The sequence below is a fragment of the Drosophila serrata genome, unplaced genomic scaffold (assembly GCF_035046125.1).
Source record: "Drosophila serrata isolate PLE 108 unplaced genomic scaffold, ASM3504612v1 contig_241, whole genome shotgun sequence".
NCBI lineage: Eukaryota > Metazoa > Arthropoda > Insecta > Diptera > Drosophilidae > Drosophila > Drosophila serrata.
The window spans coordinates 4,115,672-4,134,784 of NW_028257139.1; the positions used below are offsets into that span (position 1 = coordinate 4,115,672).

General features: G+C 39.8%; 3 protein-coding genes and 1 long non-coding RNA gene across 6 annotated transcripts; 3 read left to right on the top strand and 1 right to left on the bottom strand.

Moving 5' to 3' along the window:
* The first annotated feature begins 430 nt into the window (after positions 1 to 430).
* ClC-a (chloride channel protein 2) lies at positions 431 to 15,436 on the top strand. 3 transcript variants are annotated; one of them, XM_086832003.1, is made up of 7 exons: positions 431 to 790; positions 2,723 to 3,571; positions 13,485 to 13,592; positions 13,839 to 14,023; positions 14,100 to 14,228; positions 15,093 to 15,226; positions 15,345 to 15,436. In XM_086832003.1, exons 2-6 carry the CDS (start codon positions 3,389 to 3,391, stop codon positions 15,157 to 15,159), a joined length of 672 nt encoding a protein of 223 aa, XP_086688129.1. In that variant the 5' UTR covers positions 431 to 790; positions 2,723 to 3,388; the 3' UTR covers positions 15,160 to 15,226; positions 15,345 to 15,436. The 3 variants fall into 3 exon arrangements, with proteins under 3 accessions (XP_086688129.1, XP_086688127.1, XP_086688128.1); XM_086832001.1 differs by lacking the exons at positions 431 to 790; positions 2,723 to 3,571 and adding an exon at positions 7,688 to 9,450; XM_086832002.1 differs by lacking the exons at positions 431 to 790; positions 2,723 to 3,571 and adding an exon at positions 11,182 to 12,158.
* LOC147643922 (uncharacterized) lies at positions 10,007 to 11,314 on the bottom strand. Its single transcript, XR_015271466.1, has 2 exons — positions 10,902 to 11,314; positions 10,007 to 10,776 (listed from the first exon to the last, which is right to left on the bottom strand). It is a non-coding gene; the product is annotated as an uncharacterized LOC147643922 (long non-coding RNA).
* Positions 15,437 to 15,443: 7 nt separating the features above from the next.
* Positions 15,444 to 17,410, top strand: LOC147643923 (chloride channel protein 2). The gene is made up of 5 exons (XM_086832033.1): positions 15,444 to 15,501; positions 15,571 to 15,781; positions 15,844 to 15,945; positions 16,004 to 16,238; positions 16,301 to 17,410. Exons 1-5 carry the CDS (start codon positions 15,444 to 15,446, stop codon positions 17,408 to 17,410), a joined length of 1,716 nt encoding a protein of 571 aa, XP_086688159.1.
* Positions 17,411 to 17,437: 27 nt separating this feature from the next.
* On the top strand, positions 17,438 to 19,075 carry LOC110188747 (chloride channel protein 2). Its single transcript, XM_020958588.2, has 6 exons — positions 17,438 to 17,528; positions 17,643 to 17,678; positions 17,779 to 18,057; positions 18,160 to 18,189; positions 18,265 to 18,498; positions 18,561 to 19,075. Exons 1-6 carry the CDS (start codon positions 17,523 to 17,525, stop codon positions 18,870 to 18,872), a joined length of 897 nt encoding a protein of 298 aa, XP_020814247.2. The 5' UTR covers positions 17,438 to 17,522; the 3' UTR covers positions 18,873 to 19,075.
* Positions 19,076 to 19,113: the final 38 nt, after the last annotated feature.

The window sequence follows — 19,113 nt, forward strand, 5'->3', positions numbered from 1 at the left end:
ATCCCATTCATAAACTCGCCCAAAAGTCAAATCCAGGGGCTCTCACACTCGAACACACACAGATTTTTATTTGGGGTCATAAAGAACTTCATGGAGATAAGCGCTACGTATGGAGAATTGTTACGAGCTCCTGTTTCCCGTTCTCTGGAAGTAGAATTTTCCGCCAAATAAACCCATTGATGTGGGGAAATCCTAGCCCAGGTGAGCTGTGTGAGGCATTACCAAAGGCTCTAAGTTCCCGCCCCAAATTGTCAATCAGTCAGCTGATCGATACGATCGGGCTTATGTAGAGAGAGAGAGAGAGAGAGAGAGCGAGCGAATATGGAAAATACTGTAACATTGTGGACGTCATTAATCTTGGCCGAGACCGTCAGCGAGACCGCGACTGCGGGTGATAAGCGGCAGTGGCTCCACTCCAGCACAACACCTATTTGGCGAGAATGAGCAGCAGCAGCAGCAGCGGGAGCAGACGACGACAGCGGCGACGACGACGACGACGCCAGTCAATGCCAGAGCGCGAAGCGGTCGCGTTGACATCGGTAGCTGCTCTCCAATAATTCTCCAATAATATTCCGACGCTATCGCCCCATGCTAATTGCCGCGCTGTGATACAGACTCTGTGGGGATCCGATGAACGGATCCATCGTCACATCGAATCAATCCCAAGTTCCTAAGTTCTACCAAGTGCAATCAATCCCATCCCACACTTCCCACTTGGTATGTGGAACCTGTGCCTGCGATTGCCGTAACAGCAGCAACAAAACGGAGGCGACCAAAACACGCGCTACAGGTGTGCACAGGTGATGGCGACTCCGGCGGTGTCGGTCTCTGTGTTCTCATTATTCGCATTCGTATTCGTGACGTTTTCATTTTTGCATCTTTTGCGCCAATTTAATTGATTTTTTATACCGAGTACAATGAGCCCAGTCAAAGGGAGTATCTTAGCTGGGCTTAAATGTGGCTAAGAAAAAACTTTCAAAACAAACCAGAAACCTCTCACCTCAGGTGGAATGTGAATCCCCGCGTGAAAAATTTCCCAAAAACATAACATATACACATATAATTATATAGTGCGAATGCTCTACTACAAATACTACTGGTGAACGAATTACTTCTGGCCTCTGTTGTGTTTGCAAAATAATTTAGGTATATTTTTGGCAAGCTTTGAGTTTTTTGTTTAGACTTATGGAACAATAATATGTTCGTGCTGTATTTTTAACCCACAGCAACAGTTGACGAGCACTCTGCAGATTCGAGAGAAATCTTAAGTATGGGTAATTCATTAGGGTTTAAGTTTGAGGGGCGATGGCTTAAGGCCCCATTAAAAAAAATATATAGTATTCCAGAGACTTGAAACTGGCCCCATTCCGCTTTCAACAAGATTCTTCTTCCCCCGGCGGAGAGTGTAAGGTTTCTGTTATCTGCTAGAACAAATACTCGAATGTGTGTGCCCTCGTGTTTATATATGCTTTTCGAGTGCTTTGCAAAATCCGTGTCGTAATGCCCTGACTCAGATTTGCAATTATTAAAGCATTTTAGCTATGCGAATCATTCCTTTTTTATCCCATTCCCATTTCCCAGCGTTTAAGAATTTACTTCCTCTTTCAAAGTGTTTCCAAAGAATTCAGGGAACGTGCATTCTCAATTGAAAGGCTTTCCAATCCAATGCATAGCCCTAATTGTATTACGAATGAACACGAATCCAATCAAAGACTCGCAAAAGCTATTAAATTATAATTTGAGACCCATTTAAATTCGTCATGAATATCATCTGGTTTTCGGTCTCTGCCGAATCCAAAACAAAAACAGGGGAAAAATACATTTTGTATTTCGTATATGTAAACTCATTTATATGTATTTCGTTCAGAAATCAGTGCCAGAGAGACTGATAAAACCACTTTCCACTTACTATTGAGGATTCTAAGGGCCACAACGATCGTCAAATCAATGAGAATTGCAAGCCAATAAATTAGCAAAAATAGGCGCCATAATAGTGACAAAAGATTAAAATAATGTAATAAATCTTTTCTATATTGAAGAGTTGGTCATGGGAGCTCGGCGTTTATAGCAAATAATACCCTCATAAATTATTCCGCCATAATCCACTTTGCGGCAGAACAGCTCCTGTGCTCTATGTAGTATTTAGTGTCAGGTTGTCCCAATGATAAGGCTAACATATATGTACAGGAGTATATATGTTACGGTGAGGTCTATCGTTCAGTTGGGAAATTAATCAAAATAAATGAGACACGTCTTCATATAAAATTATTGGAAAATCTAGAAACTAATTGCTCCTTGAAGACTTAAAGAAAAGTTAACCTACTATTACTCTTTGTTACTATGACCTGCATCTTAACTATATTCCCAACAAACTTAAATTAATAGCTTACAAATTTCCATATAATTCCTATTCTCAGCTTTAATCTAACCTGACAGAAATCGGAAATCGAATGTGATGAGCGTTTATGAGCAAAGTAAAATACAGTTTCCAATCGCTGGCATATCGTGCCGCTTTGAATTAACCGCTGATGTTGTTACCTGCTCACCGGCATGTTATACACCTGTTATTATTTTGTTATTATTTTGCCCATTTTAGCGGCACTTATCAGTTGAGAGATGCTTGCACAGCTTGTTAGGCCCATGGAGAATTCATTAGCCGATACGATGCGATACGTTTGTTTATGTTCCGTATTTCATATTGATTTATTCCGATTCGTTGCAGCCACTCTCTCACCTGACAACCAGCGCCCGCTCCTCCCCCAGATAGCTCCTGATAAGAAGATAATTAAACTGTAATACATTTCCCTGATGGGCCATTTTGCCACTGATTCTGCTTGTGACTTTACCGGTGTTAATTAAGCCTTCACACACTTAAGTGTGCCACTTGAGATGTACACAGTCTTATAGGCCACACTCTTATCGCCAGCCGGATTCGGCCAACGGTGTAGACAAAAGTAAAGAGTGATCTCACAGATAAGGCCGCTGTGAAATCGGAATCGGATTCAGTATCGCTATCAGAGGCAGCAGCAGTTTTCCCAGACCAAGTCACCGTCTGCCAGAAGCACCAGCAGCACCAGCAGCATATTCATAAATAATCTTTGGCCGCGGTCACATCGGCGGATCGGTGGATCGGCGGATCAACTCCACTCCCAAGTAGTGGTCATTCAAAAGGAAGTGGTCTTGTGACTTCGTCGCATTGCAGATAATTGAATTTAATGCACAAATGAGACCAAGGAATTTGCTTTCATAAAGCCATACGACACACGCACCAGTGACGAATGCAATCCCTCCGCTTGCATTGTGTGCCACAGCCGCTGACGCGATCGAGATCGAGATCGAGCTTCAGATATTTCACTTCCGAGTTCCCGCTTAGCACTGCCGGCCGAAGATGAAGGTGACAAAAAATGGAGGGCAGACCCTGCTCATCGCTCCGTCGCCACAAGCTCGCTTAACGCCCCTGCGCACCTACTCCAATGCCTCGTCCTTGGGCCATCATCATGACAGGACTCCTGGAAGTCCTTTGCCAGAGGGAGATGACGAGGAAGGAGGTCTCGGCTATACCCACACACTGGTGAGTGAAAAGAGGGCGAGCATATGTCCTAGTATTGTTCAGGGATGTCCTGGAAATTAAATCATATCTTATAGTTTAGGAAATAAAGTTATAAATCTGACAAAGATAAGAAGATAGAAATTAAATGACAATCAATACTATATTATTCAGTATTTGATATCTAGAGACATGAGAAATTTTATCTTTACTTGATTACCGTATTCCCCTGGCTAAGATAGGTATTAATACTTTTCTATCTAGGATGAAGATGACCATTTTTCTATAGTTTAAACACTGATTAAATAAATATAATAGCTTGCATACTTGTATTGAGTAATTTTCCCTGTAATTTTAGCTAATTTAATTTTAGCTAAAAGTGTTACTAAAGAATTTTTGATCTTCATACAAAGTAACAGGAAACCTAAACTATTGTTAAAGCTATCAAGATTTCATTAACCCCTCTAATAGCTAAAGATTCATCTAGTATCTAGCATCGAGATAGCTTACGCTATTACCCATTCAAGATAATTTCGATCATCATTAATTCCAGATTATATAATAAGCCATTTTTATATCAAGATGGCTATCACCTGACACGGCGTCACTCTCTATTGACTTGTTTGTTTGCGGTTAGTTGCATTCGGTTCTCAATATTTCTCCAATACTGATCTGGCTGATCAAAGGCATGTTGTTCCAATGCTAGCCAATATCATAAATACAAACATAGTTCCCTATATTGAAAAGTAGAATCGATGCTGGTTTTCCATTATATTTTTTCGAATTTCCCCCGGCATCCCATTTTTAGCTTTCAGGTTCCACATCAATTTTTCTTCATGCTAAAAAATAAACCAAAATATTCTCTTCAGTTTGTGAAACAATAATCTCAATGTGAGTCAGTTCTATTCTGTATTCAAGGGAGCAAAGACATAGGAAAGTGAATGTTTTATAATGATTTATCTAAATTTGCAGTATGTTAGCTTCATATTTTACTTAACGCTAATTTCAATTTGTTTTTATGAATCACAACACCTTTTTTAGTTCCCAGTTACGATTATCGTTGATGTGGTTTATTGAGGGCGGCGCTGAAATCGGTCAGTTATCACGACGGCAATTTTATTGTTCGAGAATTGATTGATTGTTTTACAATGGCAATCCGATTCATAAGCGTAAACTTTGCTATATATTGCCGTGGCAAATACTTATAACGGTAGCGCATCAAGTGTTAATCTTTTAAATAGCGTAATGCCATGGCGAATTTCCTCAACGAAAATCAAATAAATATTCGATTATTAACAGAGCCGTAAATGCCCGTGCTAATAGGAAAATACAATTATCTATTTAAAGACCACAAATGTGTTTGCATTAAAGCACCCACACAGCCCACACCATCACTTGTTTGTTATTAATTTTTTTTTATCGTAATTGGTTGCCTGGAAACTCCCGAGTTGATAATAATAAATTGCTGTATATTATATTTGTATTTACATAAACATATCGGTATGGCGCTTAGATTCGGCAATTCCAACCTTGTCACAGTTGGTTTTATTAGCACGGGGGCTTTACTCGATTATAATTAGTTGACTAGGACCAATTTAAGACCTGACACTTATCCCTGAATACTCTTTTATATATATTTCTGTAAAGCCAGATATAACTTCTTTAGCATTTAAGATAGAATTTGCTTGATCTTATAAAGCTAAGCAAGTATTGGTATATCTATTCTGTGAATCTTTAAGGGGAAAAACTACATTCTTTATGCATTATATATCCGATATACCATATGCTATATAGAGCATTTGTTAGGAAACATAATTAAGCATTTTCAGTTAGGGTATAACTCCGTTCGATATGCCTTTACAAACATGTTTTCTTGTTTTACTTTTTCCGCTCATGTGATTAACATGTGACTATTTAGTTGTTTTTTCATTTTATTTGCTCAATTTTTGTTTGTTGTTTTTTAATTCCTGTCATGTGTCTGAACAATATTCGAATGATTCAACCATTTTGCCTGAGGATAATGCTGATCAGGTTTTTTGTAATATTAAGCAAACTTCCCACGAGTCAAACAAAGGGTTTCTGGTTTATTATTTAAATGCTGAATGTTTATTAATGAATTTCCCTTTTAGTCCAGTTAAAACCAACGCAAACCCAAGTTATCTGAGACATTCTAATTAACACCTTCAGATATTAACAACAATAAATCTGGAAAAATGTAGCTTATCTTTTGACAGATGTAATTAAAAACCAACAAGGAAACTAACTTTGGGAAGCCAATGTTTTTATACCCTTGATGTTTGTGATTGAGTTATTAGATCAAATCGGAAATCAATCAAAACTAAGTTTAAAATATTCGTATTCTTTGAATCGATAATTAACAAAATATAAAGTTTAAAAAACTCTTTTAATTCGGAAAGCTGCCTTTTGATAATTTTTACTTTACTATTTTTACTCGATTTAAAGTTTTAAGAAAATTAAATTTTTACAAATTTTTGAAAATTTTAACGATGTAACCCCTTTCCTGTTTTTGAAAAAATTTGAAAATTTATGAAAATTGCCGAATAAAGCTGAAAAGATTTGCCCATTGATGCTGATCAAGATTATATATGATTTATAGGCTCGGAAATGACTCCTTCTACTTCTCACAAAAATTCGAATACCCTGCAAGGGTATAAAAATAAATTATCCACACACTTGAGCAACAAATTTGAAATAAGCTATAAACCTTAAAAAAAAAACAAATATTCTTAATTAATAAACGGCAATTTATGAAAGGAAATGAGGTTCTCAAGCTTCTCAATTGCTTCTCCGATAGCTCAAATAAAGCATTATCCACTTGACTCTTATCGCAATCCATCCATCAAAATCAAGTCTTTATCAATAATCACTTCGATTTAGTTAGTTTGTTTGGGGTTTTCCCAAATAAGACGGCTCTATTGCTTTACCATCAGACTGGATTCCCATTCCCATCCATTATGAGCTCTGCAAATAATATTTTTAATGGGCCATAGAGATATGTTTTCTTTTTTGCTCGAATCATAAAGTAAATTATATATATTTTTTATGGCCTGGTATTTGCGCTCACGCGCTGGGGATTTATCTTTTGGCCATGGATCTTGGCGAGTGGCCCATATACAACACACCGCGAGATGCTAAGCACACGCGATATTTGCCCAAAGATTTGATTCAATTTTTAATTAATTTCGGTAGCTTTTGCGGCTTCATCCTTTTGGGGTTGTGCGTCAGGTGTTGTTCCCATTCGGCCCTTATCGCAGCTTCTGGCGGATTGGGAGGTGTCTCTAGCTTCGCCTTAGATGCTGGCTCCCCAGTCGCCACACAGTTTTAGCCAAGATCACTTTGTTTTATCGCAAGCCTGCTAATTTCTATCATATGAGCTCGAAAATGTCACCTCACAGAAAAGTAAGTAAATTATCATATCGCCGATATAATGGCAAACACAGCAGTTCTCTATATATATTGAGATATCTGTAAAGGCTTGTGCGATGGTTGAACTTTGATTTGAGGAACAATTAATATACCAAAGTTAATTCAATTCCTTGAGCATGACACATAAATCATATTTCCTAGTAATTTGGAGACATCATGTGATATTCATTACATACTCTGGCTTATGGTTCTATAGAAAGTCGCGATAATTTCATATAACCTTGATCAAGGCCCTTTTGAGAGAAATGTTTATAGATTTTTATTAAAGTTAAAGCAGATTCAAGAAACTCATGAGGGGATATGGAGGTGCTTAGATACACTGATATATAGTAACTATCTTTTGGTTCTTAATTGGACTACCCTAAAAATTCTTAAACAAACACTGTATATTAAGAAATTGATATAATTTAATTGAAAGCAAATTACTTGGAAACATTCTGCAAATCCAATTCAAGATACATAGGTGAAGACTATAAAAGTTTATCAGGATGTTTGGAATTCATCAAATGTTTAATAATTTGACAAACATTTATTTATATTTAAGGAGTACTATTTCAAGCATTAATCCATATTGATTTAAGGCAATAACATAAAAGGGAATGTGTAGTCAAGAAGTACGATTACTTATGTGGATCATTGAACATTTTAACCTATACAGTTTAGCCAGATATTGAAAGACAGTTTAAATATATGAATATATGTTCTTTAGAATTGTATTTTAACACCTATTTAGCATTCTGGAACACAATCACAATTTAACAGAAACATAATGCCCGATTTCTACACTGCTTAATGGGTGAAGCAGTGCACTGATATCTAACAGAAAGTGATAAGGCTTTCACTCTCTTTACTGTCGCTCTTAAACTGACGATTTGGTTTATTCCTATCTATATTACTTTCGTGCAAAATATAAAACTGAAAAGATTGTGGAATAAACACTCTGTATATATTCCAACTAACAATCTATACCCATTTAGGGCTACATTTATCGCTTATAAGGGGGAAGGGAGCTTAGATTGACCAAGACAATAATAGTAAAAGCAATAATAATGAAATTTAAAATAGTGCAGGCGTACTTGTACTAAAACAACGGCTTCACTTAAATATGATAAATCCAAGAGATGCTCAAAGACATGTGACCCAATGCCTAGTCTACACATTGAGACTATTAAAGCAAGTAATCACAATTTATGCGGCTTAAGTGATCCAACACAGTGGGCTAAGTCCTACAGAAGGTTCTCTAAAATCAGGCGATCTCTTTAATTTACAAGGATCATTTAGCTTGGAACAAGTTACTCCTCTTTATTTAGTAATTCTGTTGACTTAATACCAGGATGTATTAGTAGGAAATTCTAATACCATTGAAACAATCATGGTAAATCTTATAACTAGATCATTTATATCTCCAACTCATTACTTGAGATTTTCTAGTGCATGCTGAGCTTCAGGAACTTTGAAGATATTACTTATGGATAAAATATCCCATATTTATGTTCTTAACAAGTTCCATTTTTTTAATTTAATTAAAATTTTATATAAATTGCACCAATAAGCGCTACTCCCAATCCACTGTACGAGTTTAGTGTCAACCAAGCGCTTGGCATTTTCACTTTTTTGCCGTTGAGCAGACCCCAGATTATTAAATTTATGAAATTCTATTGATGTTTACACGCAAACTTTGACCGCTCGAGAGTCACTCACTGGCTCATACGTACTCGTAGATGTGAACTACTTATAAAGTGTATCTTGAGACTTGAGGCGGGGGGAAGATCGACCGACGACCGTCCAACCGTCCAGACGAGTGCGTCGGTGTCTGTGTACTAAATTTAATGGAATCTTGAGTTTAAACGGCACCGGATCGGTCGCCATTCTCATCACACTATTCAGTTGAACTGAGAACTTTGCCCGGGTCACACACGCGGCCGGGAATATCTAACCCATATCGGAATTGAATTTTCGGAAAAATGAGCCCTATCTGTGCCATGGATGTGACGAAATCGTGTCCGTATCGCCCCTATCTCTGATAGTGCGCCATCGAACGCGTTGAACTGCTATAAACCCATTAAATCCGATCACCTGTCCCGAAGTTCCGTTCCCTTTCCCGATCCGATATAGCTGACGCCTGCAATATGGTTTACTTCGGCGATCGGCACCGCGATCGTGATCGCAATCGCGATCGGAACAGTCAGAAAGTCGAGCGAATCATCCACGATGAGGAGTTTGGGGAGGAGAATGTCGAGCTGGTGGACTCGGAGTGGGCGGACTTTGAGAAGTTCATTTGCCAGTTGCGCAAGCGGCGCAGCAGTAACATTTCCATGGAGGAAGAACTCCGCCATGTCCAGCGCCAGCCGAAGATCAAGTCGCATGCCTTCTATCCGTGTCCTCCGCCAGCCGAAAATGCCCGCGACTCGGACTCCTCGGATGACGATGATCCCATCGGATATATCGATACTCTAGTAAGCATTCCAAAAATCCAGGGGATCTGTGAAATGAAATTACTACTATTAGTTAAAAGCAAATCCAATTTGTTGCTTGGCAACACAGGGCAATCAAGTCTTATCTATATAGTATATGTACATATATCTGTCTCAGGAACTTGCATACTGCTTTCTATAAGTGCTCATACAGCTGCGGTCATAATTTAAGAAACTGATTTTCAAGAAAGAAAGAAATATGAAACTAATATGAAGAAAACTCAAGACCGTTTTGTTAATATATAGTACTTTAATAGTATTAATAAAATATGAAGGGAAATAGAATAAAATAGGAAGGAAGTTATAAGGATCGATGTTTTTCCAGTTCTCTTGAGTAAAAATATAAATAGAATAAAATGACATAAAGGATATAGGAATATTGAAAGTTAATCAATGTTTTCACCTACAAAAATTAATTTTAAATCAATAAATATCCTAAGACACTATTATTTTGTTATTAATCTTTAAAATACAACACTTCTTTAGAGAATATGATTTAATTTTCCAAGAAATCCATATCCATTAAAAAGCCTTTGTGTTATTGTCTGGGGTTAAGTGAATCCCACACAAACTTTTATTGCATGACGGAATCAACCATTAAATTTGTAATAATTTAATCATTTATTTAATAATAAATAATGACTTGATTAATTTCGTTTAAACCTCACTTTTTGGCTTTCGCTTCTTTATATATATCTTAGTTTTCGATTACACAAATTTTTTAAAACAATCTTTAACTTGACTGTATATATAGACATTTGTTATGTGTTGTATTGTCGTGATAGTACTACCAATAAGTCTGATTATCCATATTATTATTATTACCCAATTTTCATGACGCAAAGAGCGTCCGTACTTTTTATCAATGCTCACGTAAAGGCTGTCGTAAAATATCTTTATTTTATTTTTATATTTCGCGAACATCTGTTGAGCTATTGTAAAACAAAATTATGCCAGATCAACAGTGATTTAAATGGAGCTCAGTGAAACAATTATAAAACGCGCCCCCTTTCATTCGCTCTGTATCTTTTGCAATGAAATGTATGCTATATTTATAACTTTTTTCGCAATTTCGAATTGTTTATTATTTGAGTCTTAACGATATTGAAATGTAGCCAGACGCTGTTTTATTTGCACTTTATTCGGCACACACACATCTGCCGTGAAACCATCGATCAAAACAAAAAACTTTTTACGATTTCTGAATGGTTTTCCAAGCTTTTCGCTCGCTTTCGCCGCCTTTCCTGCCAGTTTGCCAGTTGACTCTGGGCCATTTTCCCGCGTCTACTCGCATCTGGGGTCCTCCCTCTGTAAAAGCAATGCAAAAGCAAAGTGCGACGAATGACAAAGCAGCGGACAAAAGACATTAGCTATTTTTAATCCGATTATAATGAATAGTGTTTATTATATTTAAAGCAAGCAACAACTATTACCATTTGCTAAGGGTAGTAGGGTGCCGGAAAAGAGGTGAAAAGGCCAACAGTAGGTGAGCACTGTGCAAAAACCCCTTTGATTATAGAGAACTCCCGAAACATTATTTCAAGAGCACATCTTAAATTGATAATACATTATCGTGCAATTAAATTTATGAGCCATTTCGAAATACCAAGGCAATTTGCTTTTGATGGCCGAGCCAGCAGACAGAATTTGAAAACAATTCCTCCCCGATTTTCATATTTGTGTAAACATTGCGTATTTTTTTTTTGTTTTTGAATAAGTATTCCTTTGGGCCGTTTTTTAAAAATATTCGACACAGCGTGCTACCCTGGCGCAGCGTCTAGCCAAAAGAAAATTTTCAATAATTTTCCACACACACTGAGCGCCGAAAGCTCGACAAGTCAGTTTAGTTTCAAAAAAGTTTACGCCACCGCAAGAAGCCTCCTTCGTGGCGGACGGAAGTCGCGCGAGATCGGAAATCAATAGATAGATAATGGCCGCTTGGAATGGCGGATTAATAAGGCAGCTATAGGAAAGCCAGAGTGCTCTGGGATCAGTTCGATAAATCAAAAATCTATATACGAGGAAACCCATGCAATGGGGTGCTGTGTGAAATAATTATAAATAAAATTGCAATGAATTTTACAACCGCCGCATTTCCGAGACGGGGGCTCAAGGGCAGCTGCGTCGTCCACCTCTAATTACGTCTGGCAGTGAGAATCGGGGACTCATCGTACGTTACCACCACGGCGGCCGAGATAACCGAGAACTAAAAATAATATTGGCCAACAAGATGCGACACAAATATTCGGCCAACAGCCACAGCCAACAACAGCCGCGGGCATGTCAAAGGCCGCCACCGCCGCCCGAATTCGTGTGACTGCAACTGCAACTGCAACAGCAACAGCAAAGTGCAACAAACTGTGATTGTGTGACGTGACTTGAGTGCGATTTTTGAGTTTGAGTGCGGGACCTCGTTCGTGTGCATCGCTTGCTTCATGTTTAACAACAGCCACTCGCACCAGGATGAGTACATTCGCGAATATGCCTTCGAGCCGGAGCTGTTGATCAATCGGGAGGACTATCGGCGCAGGGAGGAGCGAGAGCGCGCCCACAAGAACCACTCCACGCCCGTGCGCCAACGCTGGGATGATATCATTGCCAAGCAGAAGGAGCAGCATCGCAATCAGAGCATCGATCCGCCCGGCGATGACAAGAATCAGATTGAGATCGAGATCGAGGCCTTCTACTATGTGAGTGGCCCCCTCCCGGTAGGGCCACGTAGTCGTAGTCCGCATCCGTGTTCATGGCCAGCAGTTGTAGCGTTGCAGCGCCACACATTACCCCCTTTTACATTGACCCTCAAAGCGCAACACAGAAAGAAATCACCCTGAAGTTTTCCACTAGCAAATCAATATAACATAAGATATGGGAAAGCCACTTTTAAAGAAATTTTTTTTTCAACAGAAGATATCATAAGTTGGTAAAGGGTTGTGGCAAAGTAATTTTATTCTGTGTAAGCAAACTGAAGGGATTCTAAAATCCTTTTTATAGCCATGACTCAGAAAATGCTGAGTATTTAAAATCAAATGAAATGGAGTCAAAAAGTACCCTTAAACTCTAAAAAGTTTGTACTAAAACTGGAAAAACATGAATGCTTATCAATTTAAATTTGATGTTTGCATATAACATAGAAAGCTTACCAGCTCTACTTTCAAGGAAACTATTTTAAAATAGGTCAACGTTAAATGCTATAATCTTTATTTACTTTTTCTTTAATATCTTTAGTAATAGAACATATTAAAGCCTGAACTTTTTACAATGCACTCTTTGGGCTTTCCTTATGACCAAGTATGTTAAGTATTTCAGGCTTTCTTTATAATTTATTTTCTGTATAGTGTTTATAAAAACATTTAATTCTTCAATAAACACAAAGGTACTTGTTTTTCAGTTGTCATAATAGAACTCTTACATTGACCCTCAAAGAACACGCAAAGCAAGAATTTACCCTGAAGTTTGTCCTTCAAATCAGAAATAAATTTGATTCACTATCGGAACAAATGCAATTTTAAATACATATGTGTGTGGAAAATTGAGTATTCTACAAAGTAAATTAAGCCGTTGGTGCATAGTTTACCTAAATATATATAATAAATAAATAATAAATGAATTAAATGTGTAATGTTCAAAACTATAATCTATTCTTCAATTAAGACAGGCCTAACATAAGTTTCCTTCAAAATAGATACTCCTCAATTAGTTCAACTCTATGTTCATCCATATAGTTATGCTGTTGATATTTTACTTAATTTTATAATTTTAAAACAATAATCAATAACTTTATTTCTTAGTGTAGTGTTGTGTGCACTTCCTCTACATTGTCACCAGTTCTCTTGCTCTTGGCATTTGTCTAGAAAATGTTTTGTGCAGACGTTTTTAAAACAAAACACAACAAAAAGCGTATTTTTTCGGTTTTAAATATATCTTTTTAGGTTAATAACATTATGAAAATAGGTACATTTAAAGCTTTTATTGATAATTCTTAACTGTTAACTAATTAAATCAATTTCCCTTCACAGATGTATGGTCGTTATACCAAAGATCTAGGAGAATTTGCCAAGGATGAAGCCAGAAAGCTCAAAATACTCGAAAAGCGACGAAAGCAGGAAGATAAACAAAGGAATAAGGTAAAATAAAATAGAACGCTGTAGCATCTCTCATCCACTCACAGATATTTATTATTATTCACGAACTTGCTCTCGATTTGAATGGAAACTATATGAGAAAACTAAATATTTAAGGTATGATCTATAGAGATATTTATCATCATGTCCCATTTGGCCAAGTAATTTTACAAGTTGGCCCCATATGTCCCATGTCTCTTCCCCATCCGTGGGGGATCCTCGAGAACGTATCAGTTTATAAAGCAGCAGTGCTGGGAAATATTTGCAGGAACTGCTAGGAAAGCATTCGACGCGGGCGAAGCGAGTGTCCTCATGGATCTGGAAGCACACGATAGCCCGGCTGGGCGAGGACTGGGTCTTCCTGGCGCTGCTGGGCATCATAATGGCGCTGCTCTCATTCATCATGGACAAGGGCATATCCATCTGTACAAACGGTAGTGCTGAATTTAAATCGATTTTTTTTAGCCCGATTTTAGTACCCATTACGTTTTTATATCTATGTTTCGCCAGCGCGCATTTGGCTGTATCGCGACCTGACGTCACAGCCTTTTGTTCAGTACATCGCATGGGTCTCGCTCCCAGTCTGCCTCATATTATTCTCGGCCGGCTTTGTCCATCTCATCGCACCACAAAGTATAGGTAAGAGTTTTGATTAACAAGTCCCAGGATTTCAGATATCATGTCATATTATTGGATAGTTTATGTAGTACTGTTCTCCCACCCAATATAACCAATTGCTCAACTAACCAATGATATACTTTTACCAGAAAAATCTAACACATTTCAGAAAAGGCATACATACTGATTATATTAGGATGTAGTTATAGACTTTATTCCACCGTGTGTATTCAATATTTCACTCACACATGCCAAGTAGTTAATATTTCAGCTTAGTTTTAATCATTTTTCCAACTGCAAACAACAATGGTTTTCCAGTTTAATAATATATTTGATTTTCAGTCATATTTAATTTCTAAGCTCCCTTTCAAAAGTAGTTTGCTTGAGTAAAAAAATTAAATGATCCTTCAAAGTGTTCTCATAACGTTCTTAAACTGAAATCGGTTTTCCAAAATTGTAGAAATTGTATGAATTTTGTGCTTACTTACTTTACTTCTATGGTTGATTAGGGTAAACGAACTGAACGAATTTAAGTCTGTATGAACAATTCCCCAGTGGACTAAGGCTCTCTTCTCCCACAACCAAAAGCTCTGAAAGATCTCTTAGGTTCTTAGGGTTTTTTTTCGTTAATTTTAAATACTGAAAATATGATATAGATATTGACCCATACATAGTACCACTGCACTCCGGCAGCTGCCCACTCCAAGCACTCTTGGCACCATCCAAAAAAGAAACTGTGCCCCCCTGTGTCTGTATGTTAAATACTCGAACCACTAACAACTCAGCTTCTTGCTCCTGAACTCCTACTACTACTACTACTCACTAATCCCTGCGAGTATGATCAATATGTGTACATATAATTACAATCAAAAAACCTGTGTCTAGGTTCCGGTATACCCGAAATGAAGACCATACTGCGCGGCGTTCAATTGAAAGAGTATCTCACATTTAAGACATTAGTGGCCAAGGTGATTGGTTTAACGGCAACTCTGGGCAGCGGTATGCCATTAGGAAAGGAAGTAAGTATAAAAATTGATCTCACACTGCATGCCACATGCCGCTGAGGCGCAGCAAGTGCAATTTGGAAAATCTACATGCCTCGCATCCGTATCTCAATCTCTCTCCGTGCTTCCCCAGGGTCCTTTCGTACATATAGCAAGTATTGTAGCACAATTATTAAGTAAACTTGTCACATCATTCCAAGGCATATATGAGAATGAGTCGCGAAACTCTGAAATGCTGGCGGCAGCCTGTGCCGTTGGTGTGGGCTCCTGCTTTGCCGCTCCCGTTGGTGGTGAGTAGATATCTACATGCTCTTCCCTTGCCCCTTTTCGAGCCATTCCTAATCCTAATCCTCCCACAGGTGTGCTCTTCAGCATCGAGGTCACGACCACATACTTTGCGGTGCGGAACTACTGGCGCGGCTTCTTTGCAGCGGTATGCGGCGCCACTGTCTTCCGGCTCCTGGCTGTTTGGTTCCAAAATGCCGACACTGTGCGGGCTCTGTTCCTCACGAACTTCACCACTGAGTTCCCCTTCGATCCCCAGGAGCTGTTCGTCTTTGCTTTGATTGGGTAAGTACTTGGTTCAAGGGATAGGATCTCTTGAGGGTCTAAGGGTTTACTTTCCTTTCCAGACTCGTCTGCGGCCTGGGTGGTGCCTCCTACGTGTGGGTCCATCGGCGATACGTCCTCTTCATGCGCTCCAATAAGCGCATGAACAAGTTCCTGCAGAAGAAGTAAGTTATCTTCCATTGATCTCGAAGATTCCTTCGGTTTAATTTGTAAGTATTTCAGTCGCTTCCTGTATCCTGGCTTCCTGGCTCTGCTGGTCTCCAGCATATCGTTTCCCCTAGGCACTGGCCAGTTCCTGGCCGGTGAGCTAAGCACTCACGAGCAGGTGACGCAGCTCTTCAGTAATTTCACTTGGTCGCGAGATGACCTGACCGTGGAGCAGGCGGCGGTGGTGACTCACTGGATGACGGGCTACACCAGCGTGTTTGGAAACCTAGTGATATACACCCTTTTCACGGTAGGAATTACTCTGGTAGGGAGTTAACCCTGATACTAACCAAATCCTAATTCCTTTTGCAGTTCATGTTCTCCATTATCGCCTCCACAATACCAGTTCCGTCGGGCATGTTTATTCCGGTTTTCAAGATCGGTGCTGGATTCGGCCGATTGGTGGGCGAGTTCATGGCGGTTACCTTTCCACATGGCGTCCGATACGGCGGTCGGTTGTCGCCCATCATGCCCGGGGGCTATGCCGTCGTCGGGGCGGCCGCCTTCTCCGGCTCCGTGACGCACACGGTGTCCGTGGCGGTGATCATCTTCGAAATGACGGGCCAGATTACGCATGTGGTGCCGGTGATGATTGCTGTGCTGGTGGCCAATGCCGTGGCGGCACTGCTGCAACCGTCGATCTACGACAGTATTATATTGATTAAGAAGCTGCCGTACCTGCCCGATCTCCTGCCCTCCAGCTCCGGCATGTACAGCATATTCGTGGAGGACTTTATGGTGCGGGACGTGAAGTACATATGGCATGGCATCTCCTACCAGAAGCTCAAAGAAGTCCTTAAGGCAAATAAGACACTGCGGTCACTGCCGCTGGTGGACAGTCCGGATAACATGATCCTGCTGGGCTCCGTGCAGCGTTACGAACTGATCAAGATGATCGAGAAGCACATCGGGCGGGAGAAGCGCATGGAGGTGGCCCAGAAGTGGCAGAAGGAGGCACAGGAGCGAGCCCTCGAGGAGGAGAAGAAGAAGCAAGAAGTGGAATTGAAGATGCGACGACCATCACGGTTCGAAGTGCTTCCTGCTCCGGACATTCTCAGCCTCCGGCAGATTGCCAACGACGAGATGCTGCCGCCCAAGAAGCGAGCAGAGACGATGCACGGTTCCCTGGCACCTAGGAAGTCCATCCTGAAGAAGACCAACTCCTTTAATCTAAAGACCTACACGCCGCAGCCTTTGGCCCATAGTCCTAGCATCACTCCATACACCACGATAACAGGGAACTCCGAGTTCCGAATCCGATCGGCCTTTGAGGCCATCTTCAAGAAGTCCACCACGCTGCAGGACGTCCAGCCGGATCCGGAAACGGGCTCCATCTCACCGGCCGCCAGCCACAACGAGGTGGAGGTCCAGCGCACGCCAAGCACTCCGGGTGTTTCCAAAAAGGTTCAGCTGGTAAGTTGACGCATAATGAGGGTTATCTTGTGTTTTGGGTCGCCTTTTCCGGTATTCCAATTTGGGAATCTCTGATTTCAAGCATGCACAAAGTAATTGGGATTTTGTAACCGATCAAATTATGCTGGTAAGTAGGTCCCCTGACCATTAACCAGCTTCCATCTCCTGTCATTCATCAAGTATCTAGTTATATTTGAAAAAATGTTAAAGAGAAATGTTAACCCCATTTAATATCTGCAAGCAAGTAAACCCTATTTCAACGGAACCCACAACATTGGTAAGGCATAGAATGATTTTAATTGTTGTAGAAAAGCTAGAGATATCAAAGGAAGAACTAAATTTTAAAGTAATAAATAAATATTATGCCTTTCATAAAGCCTGCTGATAGCACGGAAATTGCATTATCAAATAATGGGGATAAGTCCAGCCCATCGCCAGATCGGCCAGGCATTAAGTTTAAAACAAATAAAGTAGCAGATGTAAATAGATCGCCACATCTAGTTCCCAAAGAAAGGTCCACGAAAATCCGATTTTCCAACGAAGTCGAAGACCAGAGTTCGCCTTCGCGTAAGAAATGTTTTGCCAAAGAATTAAATGGAATGGGTTATTCCATTGAAGATATCGATGAACTGACGAATCCGGAAACGGAAGGGGAGGTATGTGATTATATTCATTATGGAAGACACCCAAGGAATAATATAATAAATAAATCCTTAAAAACCCTATATCTATTCTGTTTTTGACTAATCCAAAACAAGAGCATACAAAAGACGAAGTCAGTGCAGTTGGTAGGTCTGGGACAAATAACTTACCTTTTTTTCAATTGCTTACTCTAAATAAATATAATTTATATTTATTTGCAGCCCAGGGAACGTGTCATTGACATGTCGCCGGAGGACCAGAAGCAATGGGAGCTCGAGGAGATGTTGAAGCCCATCGATCTGCAAAAAGCCAATGTGCATATCGATCCTTCACCCTTCCAGCTGGTGGAACGCACCTCCATACTTAAGGTGCACTCCTTGTTCTCCATGGTGGGCATCAATCACGCCTATGTCACCAAAATTGGTCGTCTTGTAGGCGTGGTGGGCCTCAAGGAGGTAAGATTTACAGGGTCATTTAGTAAAAAACTCTTTCTTATAGTACGATTTCCATTCAATAGTTGCGTAAAGCCATCGAGGACATCAATAGCAATAACTTCGTGCCCCCCAACCGGGATGAGGATGCGGAAGAAAAGCCTGCAGTGGAGAAGCCTCTGCTGTCCTCGAACATCAGCGACAAGGCTGTGGATATGACCGTCACCTCGATGGATTCGGCCCTTTCTAACTCTGAGAATTGTTCGGACATCGAAATGGAGCACATAAAGCACACGGATAAGGGCGCAGTGACGCTCACCATGCCGCCACAAGAAGGCTCTAACCAAGGGCCAACAACGGCGGACACAAAGGCCACAGAAAACGGAAATCATCCTTGAAAAACAGATGAGACCGGCCTGCAGAATAGTACATACGTTACGTATACGTCATATGTAAAGATCAGCTAAAAATCCTATTATAAGTTACTTCTTACACGAGTTAGTCATCAATGTTATTATGTATTTATATCTCGCTAGTTCATAATGTCAAAGATATCGTGATTTATATATAAGTTGAAAAGAAAATTAAGTCACCAAACGAATGTATTTGGCTTTTATTTGGGATTTCTGCTTAAAGACC